Genomic DNA, 11,239 nt, shown 5'->3' on the forward strand with positions numbered 1-11,239 from the left:
TAAAACCTTTTATTCTATAAACTTTCAAAGTGAATCAGAGTAGATGCAAAACCTTTTAATCTATAAAATTTTATTCTATAAACTTTCAAAGTGAATCAGAGTAGATGTAAAACCTTTTATTCTATAAACTTTCAAAGTGAATCAGAGTAGAGGCAAAACCTTTTATTCTATAAACTTTCAAAGTGAATCAGAGTAGATGCAAAACCTTTTATTCTATAAACTTTCAAAGTGAATCAGGGTAGATGCAAAACCTTGTATTCTATAAACTTTCAAAGTGAATCAGAGTAGATGCAAAACCTTGTATTCTATAATCTTTCAAAATGAATCAGAGTAGATGCAAAACCTTGTATTCTATAAATTTTCAAAGTGAATCGGAGTAGATGCAAAAAACCTTTTATTCTATAAACTTTCATAGTGAATCAGAGTAGATGCAAAACCTTTTATTCTATAAACTTGCATAGTGAATCAGAGTAGATGTAAAACCTTTTAATCTATAAACTTACAAAGTGAATCAGAGTAGATGTAAAACCTTTTAATCTATAAACTTACAAAGTGAATCAGAGTAGATGTAAAACCTTTTATTCTATAAACTTTCAAAGTGAATCAGAGTAGATGCAAAACCTTTTATTCTAGAAACTTTCAAAGTGAATCAGAGTAGATGCAAAACCTTTTATTCTATAAACTTTCATAGTGAATCAGAGTAGATGCAAAACCTTTTATTCTATAAACTTTCATAGTGAATCAGAGTAGATGCAAAACCTTTTATTCTATAAACGTTCAAATGAATCAGAGTAGATGTAGAACCTTTTGTTCTATAAACGTTCAAAGTGAATCAGAGTAGATGTAGAACCTTTTATTCTATAAATGTTCAAAGTGAATCAGAGTAGATGTAAAACCTTTTATTCTATAAATGCTCAAAGTGAATCAGAGTAGATGTAAAACCTTTTATTCTATAAACTTTCAAAGTGAATCAGAGTAGATGCAAAACTTTTATTCTATAAACTTTCAAAGTGAATCAGAGTAGATGCAAAACCTTTTATTCTATAAACTTTCAAAGTGAATCAGAGTAGATACGAAACTTTGTATTCTATACATTTTCAAAGTGAATCAGAGTAGATGCAAAACCTTTTATTCTATAAACTTTCAAAGTGAATCAGAGTAGATGCAAAACCTTTTAATCGATAAACTTTCAAAGTGAATCAGAGTAGATGCAAAACCTTGTATTCTACAAACTTTCAAAGTGAATCAGAATAGATGTAAAACCTTTTAATCTATAATCTTTCAAAGTGGATCAGAGTAGATGTAAAACCTTTTAATCTATAATCTTACAAAATGAATCAGAGTAGATGTAAAACCTTTTATTCTATAAACTTTCAAAGTGAATCAGAGTAGATGTAAAACCTTTTAATCTATAAACTTTCAAAGTGAATCAGAGTAGATGTAAAACCTTTTATTCTATAAACTTTCAAAGTGAATCAGAGTAGATGTAAAACCTTTTATTCTATAAACTGTATATTATTCCTGTACATGTTACTATATTTACTATCTGCAACACTGTTTCTGCACTAATTGTTTCTCCCTGGGCCTCCACTGAAAATGGGCTCTTTTAGGCCCAGTGGACTTATCCCGGTAAACAAATGCAATAAATAAATAACTTACAAAGTGAATCAGAGTACTGTTTACACATCGTCCCTGATTTTGGGCTCTTTCTTTCCATTATATTCCGGTTTTGTCTGCAATGAAACAAAGTCAGGTGTAGGGGGTGAAGAATGATAAGGAAGGACATAAAAAGGATGACCAATAGGCCAGTTGCAGTGCACACAAATGTAAAATACTGTACCTTCATCACAATAACAACCGAGGTAAGAAGTACGAATTGGGGAAATCACACCTGGGTTGGATCATCAGGAAATGACTGAGAGGTCCAAGGCATCAGACAAGAGATGCTGGCTTAAACTCAAAGGAGGACTGACTCTAGAAGTAAAGTGGTAATAGCCCCATTGAACAGATGCTGAGACTGTGAACCTTGGTCAGGCCACCCTTTGGGTGCCAAATACCCCCACTGAACAGATGATGAGTACTGTGATCCCTGGTCAGGCCACACCTTGGGTGTTATGTTCACTTCTGGAAGCCATACAAGGAAAAGTATATCAGGTTGCCACAGGAAGTCAGAGATGAAAGATATAAAAAGATGTCTCATCTCAAATGAAAAGATTCAGGCCGGGGGCTATACAAACTGGAGTTAATTTCACTACAGACAAGAAAAAAACAGGAAGGCATTATGTGGAAAAACAAAATCATGCTGACTACATGTGAAGGGGTCACCCTGAAAAATAAATAACAGGAGCAGATGGAGCAAAGGCAGCAAACTGCAAGGGCCAACAACTCCTTGAAACTGTGAAAATAAGAATGGACTTCCCAAATGGGTGATGGAGAAGAAAACTACAGAGATATTCATAAAGGCATGGGACAAGTGAAGAAAAAGTTAGAGGAAAGAAGGGAAATTATCCATTTCATGGATGCATTATTTTTCATTTTTGTGCAGTGGCTTTAAAATGTTAGGTTGTAGCCATCCCATCTTGCTGCCAAATAGTTCCAAAACTTTCCTGTATATTAGCCTTATTACAGAACTTGACATCATCATCATCACACACACACACACACACACACACACACACACACACACACACACACACACACACACACACACACATACCAAAAACAAACTTTTTTTAAAACATCTACTATCTTTGGGTCCCCAACTTCCCTCAACCCACCTCCTCATCACAGGCAATCACATCACAGATGCATCCTATCCCAGACTTTTTCTTTTCTTCAGATGCATCTCATGTCTTCAGACATGAAAACTTCACAGCTATTGGGTTATAAATGACCCCATGACTAGGACAAGAGCAAAATAGCCAAGGCCTTCATATTTCAGCCAGCTAATTTTTCCAGTCACGCCCTAACAGGCCTCAGCAGTGGCACTGGTGCAAAAATGAGCACACTCACTCGCCTTTGGTGCAGAAGGCTGGGGGTTCTATTACCACACCAGGTTTGGATTGATGACACTGTAATGTAGCATAAGGGGGGTGATGCATTCCTAAGGATGCCACCCTTCGGATGCGATATTAAACAGAGGCCTGATCTGCATGAGCTGGTGATAGCTCAGGTGATTATAAAAGATCCCACAGCAGCAATTGAATAGAGTACTGGAAATTCCCCAATGCTCTAGCCAAATTTCCCTTAGCAGTATAAAACTCAGGTCCCACCTGAAAAGAGGCTACTAGCCTACAGAGCTAACCTGGTCAACAAAGGATAAAAAAAAAAAAAAAAATTTCACTAAGACATTGGGGAGACATCACTAAGCTGTGCATGCACTGAAGCCATGAGGAAAATTTCTCAACATATGTGGTTATGTGTCCTTTGTCTGTCCACCTACTGCGGAATCACCAACATGGCTAATGAAACACCCAAGCTTCCAATGAGTCCCTACAACCTTTCCTTTAGAAAATGTGAGTAGGCAATGCCTCATCATTCCTTTTCTTTCTGACCAGTTCCAACAAGTGCCACCCAATCTGCTAACTGAATTCATAGGATCACAGGAAGTTACTAGGCTATTGGCCCTGAGGCCCTTACAAGCCTAGCCAAGAATTTAGCCCATGTTCTGGTAAGTCAGCACCCTATGCCACTGACCAGCAGGGACACGGGTGGAATCCCAGGGGTTTATTTTCTGTTCCCAATCCAGTTATCCAGGTTGCACTTAAAAAGGGTTAATGAGGTACTCTGCTTTACAGGGAGAGGGAGTCTATTTCACAAAAGGGGGAGTCTCTGGGACACAAATCTGTCCCACCGACAAGTCCTATTGATGTCACAGACCAGGTTGAGGTCGCGCGTCCAGGTTACTCGAGTGGAGCATGACCTTTTAAAGCCAGACAGAGGTCACCTCTGAGGAATCTGTAGGAAACTGAGTAGATGGACAGGGCTTTTAGCCTGTGTAGAGCAGATGTTTGCGGCCCTGAATTCTCCAGGTGAAGAACCTCTGTTGTCTCTCCAGTTGCTGCATTTGCTCTGTGATGTACATGCAGAAAGGGGCACTGTACTCAATAATGGGTCTTATAAGGGAAGCAAACAGGGAAGTTCTGACCACCTTGTCCCTGGATGAGATACCCTTACTAATGAAGTGGGCCATGTAGAAAGCTTTCTGTACGATGGAGGCAATATGGTGGACAAAAGTCAGTTTGCTATCAACCTGCATGCCCAAGTCCCGCACAATTGATTGTGTGCTTAGGACCTTAGGTCACCTAAGTCAGAATTTTATCCCTCTACACCAGCACAGATGTCTTTCTGTAGTACTGCTCAAAAGACATAAAAAAGAACAGGTCTTACTAATGACTCTGATATTCATTTCAAAACAGCCCTTTCATCTTAAGTGGGTCCATTTACTGCTAGTACCTTACTACTTATCAATGTCTTATGCAGACTGTCACCCTTAGTATAACACGCAATGTTGTAAAAGTCACACAACCTCACCATTTCACACATGTTTGGGCATGGCTAGGGTGAATGCAGCAAATACATCAGCTATTTATTTATTTCTAGTTCAAATAGCCCGTTTTCAGTGGAAGCCCAGGGAGAAAAGCTCCAATAATACATAGTACAAGCTCCATAATATGAAGTACAATACATAGTGGAAACAGAAACAAACTAAGCAAATTTTACATACAAAATAGCAAAAACTAAACAAAAGTTAAACAGCAGCTTGGAGAAGGATGTAAAGCATATTTACAGGTTTAGTGGCTGAGAACAGTAGTACAAGATTAAATTAATACAGAGGTTTAAATCATCTGAGAATGATATATAAGTAACATTAGCATGGATGAGTTCTTTATGCATGAATATTAGCATGAGTTAAATTAATACAGAGGTTTAAATCCTTTGAGAGTGGTACAGAGGTAGCATTAGCATGAAGGCAGTACATAGGGTTAATCAATAGTGTGTAAGGAAGAATAAACTTTGTATGTTATAAAGTATTTATGTATTAAGCAGGTTAGGTAGGTGGAGTGCAATTGCATTTCCATTTTTGGGAGGGGTAAGAATGCAGCCGGGGTTTGAAGTGTTCAGAGTTCTCAGAAATTCTTAGCGATGGATGGAGAGAATTCCATTTTTTGCCGACAGAAAAGGATAGGAAAAGCTGACCAGCGGGACGGTTTGGTTTATAAACTGAGATTAGATTTTGGTGGGTAGATCTTAGAGTTCTGTTTGTGGTGTATAATGTTAAGATGTTTGTTAGTGCTGGGCATATAGTTGGTTTGAAAATAAGCTTGTGAGTGGTGATGAGTTGGAGGTAGTCAAGGTAGTTTGGGAGTTCTAGCCATTGCAGCTGGTGGAGAGGTTTACAGTGGTGAGTGGAGTATTTGAAAGTGGTGGCGAACTTTGAGATTTTATTTTAACAGGATTCTAGTTTAGAAGAGATGGAGGAAGATAGGTTGGTTAGTAGGGGAGTACCATACATTAGTGAAGGTAGTAAGAAGGTAGTGGCGAGGGGGGAGAGGAAGTGGGAGTTCCAGTACAGCAAGACAAGTTTCTGATGGGTTTTCTTTATATTTAGCTGAATATGGGTATCAAATTTTAGGTGTTCGTCAATAGTAACTCCAAGAAGTTTAGCAAAAGGAAAAACTTCTACAGTGGAGTTGGCAAGGCTTGTAATCTTGAAAGAGGTTTTGTCTAGGCGGATAGATTTTGAGGGAGAGAATACAAGGATCTTTGATTTGTTGGCATTCAAAGAGAGGTGATTTTGGAGCATCCAGTTCTCAGTAGTTGAGAAGGCAGTCTGAGTTTTTGTTTGGAGCTCAGGGAGGTTTGATGCAGAGCAAACTAAAGTTGAGTCATCTTCATATTCTACTATCTGTTAGGAATGGCTGCATGGAAATCATTAATGAAGACATTGAAGAGCATAGGGCAAAGAATGGATCCCTGGGGTACCCCGGTTGGGGTGGGAAGGAAGGCTGAGGTGCCAGTTTTTCATTTTACTGCCTGAGATCTGTCAGAGAGGTAGCTGCTGAACCAGGTAATGGTGTTCTGTGAGAGGTTAAGATTGGAAAGGTGGTGAAGAAGGTGGGTATGGGAGACTGTGTAGAAAGCCTTGGAGAGGTCAAGGAGGACTGTGGATACAAGTTCTCCGGAGTCAGGGGCATGGTTTACAATGTCTAGAAAAGAGAGTAGAGCTGTTATTGTGCTATGGCCAGAACAAAACCCATGTTGTGTTGGGGTGAGGAGTTGGTTATGTGTAATGAATGCCATGAGCTGGAGATGGATGCATTTCTCAAGAATTTTTGAAAATAGGGGAGAGAATCGCTATGGGTTGGACGTTGGAGATGTTATTATTTTTGCCTCCTTTATGGAGGGGTAGGATAAAGGCTGCATGCCACAGTTTTGGGACATATGATTCTTGTATGGATCTGTTGATGAGTATGCTAATGGGGATGGTGATGCTGTCTGCTGCAATTCTTAAAAAGAGTGAGGGGATATTGTCAGGGGCATCGGAGCAAGGCTTAAGCTTAGAGAGAAGTTTTTTATATATGAGGTGGGGATGGGTTTGAGGTGGAATATGGGAGGTGAGTTTGGGGTGAAAGGTTGGGCAGAGGGTTTGATTTGGGGGAGGTGTTGTTGTGTGGAATATTTTAGTGAGTTCTGCTATAGGGTTAGTAAAGGAGTTGAACAGAGTAGTGTCAGGGCAAGGGCTGTTTTTGGTGCCTGGGTTGAGAAGTGAGTTGATGGATTTCCAGAACTGTTTGGGGTTAGAGGAATGGTTAGACTGGAGTTTGATATAGTATGCTTTTTTGTCTGACATGTTTTTTGGCTAAGTTGTGGAGTTGTTTATGTTTAAGAAGGGTTTCAGGGTGTCTATTACAATGGTAGAGTTTCCAGGTCTTTTCACTTTGTTGCACAAGTGTTTTGGTATCTTTACTAAGCCAAGGGGCGGAATTGGTTTTTATACATTTTATTCTTGGAGGGGCTTGGGAGTTAAGAGTGTCTAAGAAGGTTGAGTTGAAGAATTCGACAGCACTGTCCAGAGGTAGAGGTTTTAGAGTGTCCCAATTTATCAGTTTGAGAGAATTGGAAAAGGTTGTAGAGTTAAAAGTTGTTGAGATTCCGAGTATGGATATATTGCTGTAGATGAGGAGAGGAGGGGGTTGCTCTACGGATGAAGGCTGGTAAGTGATCACTGATAGAGTGTGGTAAAGTGCTACAAAGGAATGATTACTGTTCATTATGAAAATCTGCTAGAGAAGCCACAATCTATTAAAAATAATTTCTGGAGGGCTTTGTCCCCCTCAACCCTTTATTTATATATGTTAAGTCAAAACTGCAACCTTCAGAGAAAACATGAATACCTCATACCAAAGGTTGTGTGGTCTCAATATTCATCAATAGCCGTTGCTAATACCTGTGTTTGGGTACGGTAATGGGAATGCCTTCAATGCATGGATTACAGATTTCAGCTGGGTTTGCTATAGGGTAATGGGAATGCCTTCAATGCATGGAGGACAGATTTCAGCTGAGTTTCCTGCTGCACAATGCAGTGAATCTTTATGATAATGTCTATCTAAAAAACAACCATGTCAAACTCCCAGATAATGTCTAAGCACAGTATGCCCTCAGCAGTTCTGAGTTCACAAAAGGGCTTCTCAAATTCTAGTATTACTCTCTCTAACTACTAATGCCTCCTAACTCCCCTGCCATACCTTGCCCTGACTCTCATTATGCCAAAGCATTTCCACCATGATATAAACATGAAATATAATCACATGAAATGTAAACTTTACATTTTCTCTGACAACTGTTGCTATCTCTATTAACTGCTAATATTATATATATATATATATATATATATATATATATATATATATATATATTATTGCTTTCTGTTTTGTTTTTAATAATGTACACCTTACCACCTTTCTGTTCTCTTTCTTTTTTCTTCTTACAGGTCAGTATCTGCAGATTGTCAGCTGTGATCAACATACCACCCTGGTAGTCAAATGTAAAATAAAATAAAAAATAATGTCATGGTTATCCTGTTAAGAAACTGCTTCAGATTTCAGTGGCATAACCTTCATGTCGTAGATACACGTTATCTTGGGACAGCTGTATACCAATGAACTTCCTTCCATAATATTAACTTCTAAACCATCCCATTGTCCCAGCTACCACCTTGCCAGCTGCAAACTTCTGGGCTCGCAAGAACAACTTTCTGTTATCTCTTTGTCCATGATCTCTGACCAAAATCAGTAAGGAAACACAACTACATAAATCACAAATACTAAAAATACACAATCTTTGCACTCTCAATATGTGTCTAAAATATGGAGTGCCACCTGTACAGTCATTATAGATGTTAACTAAGCAATATAATCTTCCATGTGAAAAACTGAGGAAAAAAGAAAAATAGATCTTTACATCTATGAAATACAGGGATCATTTTTACTTCATGTTATTCATCATACAGTGTCCCTTACCTTATACACACTGACTGCCTCATTCAGTAACACAAAGCTGTGGCAGGAATGTCTGGGAACACAAAGGACACAAACAAAGGCCTCATCTTCCTGGCAGAATAACTCCAGTCTCCGTCTGTGCTCCCCACAGCACTGCTCTGTTCTCCCATTTGTAGCACACAGATACTGCATGTTTTCTTTCTCCCTGCAGTCTTTTTCCTCACTTGTGGGCTCCAGTTTCGGCCCCTGAGGTATCTGACACATACACACAGTAAGTAGTCAATACAATGAATAACTCCTGACAGAAAGGTTGTTACTTTATATCAAAATCTACCAACAGTTAGCATGACATGATGTCCATAATCCAAAATGACTAGAATGCCATGAAAACTGAGCACATTATACTGCTATGCATAACATACAGCACACTCACTATATACTATTTAGTTTCATTTTCACAGCACAGGAAGTAAGTAACTGTAAAAGGAACAGCCTCCATTTAAAGGGGCAGTGTACCAGTTAGCACATGTAAAGCTTGACAATTATCCCAGTGTGTGTTTGTTTATTTAAACCCATATTTTTTATTCAGTTATATTCAACTTTGAGGATCAATGATAAACTTTCACTCAGATGTAAGATACATTAGACATTTTAAGTAAATTCAAATATATGAAAGCAGACAAAACTTTGCTTAAACTTCAATCCAAACTGTTTCTCATATTCACTCCTACTGCTTTTATTTGTTTTGTTTTTTTACTTAGTGGATAAGTGGGCTGGAAGCAGTGACCATTCTCAGCCATTTAACCATGACTCAGACCACAGGCCACAGGGAAAATTCCAGAATGTTACTTTTTTAAAGAGGTAGTTGGATTGGCTGAAGTGTTATTTCTTCAACCACATCCTAAAGTTTTATCAATGGTTCAAGACAATCTTACACAACATTAACAAAACACATTAGACTATGGTTACCACGTGTCACTATTTGAGCAGTTATGTACTATGGAAAAAAAACATGCACAATGGCAAATGTCCTAAGATTATAGGACAAAATAATATTTTAACTATCACTTAATTATTGCTTAAAACAGTTATTTTTATATGAAACCTCTTAATATCATGTGATGCAGCAGGAACAAGTCAGAAATTCTGCAAGTCTGAGCTTTTATTTTGTACAAAATGCGAAGTCCCGTCCTTTGTACCAGTTGTAGGTTCTATTCTGCAAAATCTTAAATTTATGTAAAAAATGTCACACTATGGACATCAGAAAGGTGGCAACTCGATTATGTAGATATTCATTAAACACAAGAAGGACATGTATATTAGAAGTTAATGTGACATCAGTCACTTACATTACTATACAGGTAATGCCAGCAGTGATTTACATTACTACACAGAGAGTGCCTGCAGTAATATACATTACTATACAGGTAATGCCAGCAGTGATTTACATTACTACAGAGAGAGTGCCTGCAGTAATATACATTACTATACAGGTAATGCCAGCAGTGATTCACATTATTACAAAGGGAGTGCCTGCAGTAATATACATTACTATACAGATAATGTCAGCAGTGATTTATAATACTGCACAGAGAATGCCTGCAGTAATATACATTACTAAACAGGTAATGCCAACAGTGATTTACATTACTACACAGAGAGTGCCTGCAGTAATATACATTATTACACAGGTAATGCCAGCAGTGATTTACATTACTATATAGAGAGTGCCTGCAGTAATATACATTACTATACAGGCAGTACCAGTGCTAATTTACATTACTATACAGGTAATGCCAGCAGTGATTTATATTACAACACAGAGACTGCCTGCAGTAATATACATTGCTATACAGGCAGTACCAGTGCTAATTTACATTACTATACAGGTAATGCCAGCAGTGATTTATATTACAACACAGAGAGTGCCTGCAGTAATATACATTACTATACAGGCAAAGCCAGCAGTGATTTATATTACAACACAGAGACTGCCTGCAGTAATATACATTACTATACAGGTAATGCCAGCAGTGATTTACATTACTACACAGAGAGCGCCTACAGTAATATACATTACTACACAGGTAATGTCAGCAGTGATTTACATTACTACACAGAGAGTGCCTGCAGTAATATACATTACTATACAGGTAATGCCAGCAGTGATTTATATTACAACACAGAGAGTGTCTGCAGTAATATACATTACTATACAGGCAGTACCAGTGCTAAATTACATTACTATACAGGTAATGCCAGCAGTGATTTACATTACTACACAGAGAGCGCTTGCAGTAATATACATTACTATGCAGGTGATGCCAGCAGTAATTTACATTATAACATAGAGCGTGCCTGCAGTAATATACATTACTATACAGGTAATGCCAGCAGTGATTTACATTACTACAAAGAGAGCGCTTGCAGTAATATACATTACTATGCAGGTGATGCCAGCAGTAATTTACATTATAACATAGAGAGTTCCTGCAGTAATATACATTACTATACAGGTAATGCCAGCAGTGATTTACATTACTGCACAGACAGTGCCTGCAGTAATATACGTTAATATACAGGTAATGCCAGCAGTGATTTACATTACTACACAGAGAGTGCCTGCAGTAATATGCATTACTATACAGAGAGTGCCTGCAGTAATACACATTACTATACAGGTAATGCCAGCAGTGATTTACATTACTAAACAGAGAGTGCCTGCAGTAATATACATT

General features: G+C 38.1%; 1 protein-coding gene across 1 annotated transcript in view; it reads right to left on the bottom strand.

The window, feature by feature from the left end:
• LOC122813955 (zinc finger protein 383-like) overlaps window positions 1–8,953 on the bottom strand; it is a 133,809-nt gene extending 124,856 nt beyond the window's left edge. Inside the window, exon 1 of the mRNA XM_044086500.1 lies at window positions 8,523–8,953. Within this exon, the coding sequence (XP_043942435.1) occupies window positions 8,523–8,765 (243 nt within the window). The 5' untranslated portion in view covers window positions 8,766–8,953. The remainder of the gene's footprint in view (window positions 1–8,522) is intronic.
• Between the last annotated feature and the right edge of the window lie 2,286 nt (window positions 8,954–11,239).

The sequence above is a fragment of the Protopterus annectens genome, chromosome 10.part0 (assembly GCF_019279795.1).
Source record: "Protopterus annectens isolate FY-2018-M chromosome 10.part0, PAN1.0, whole genome shotgun sequence".
NCBI lineage: Eukaryota > Metazoa > Chordata > Ceratodontiformes > Protopteridae > Protopterus > Protopterus annectens.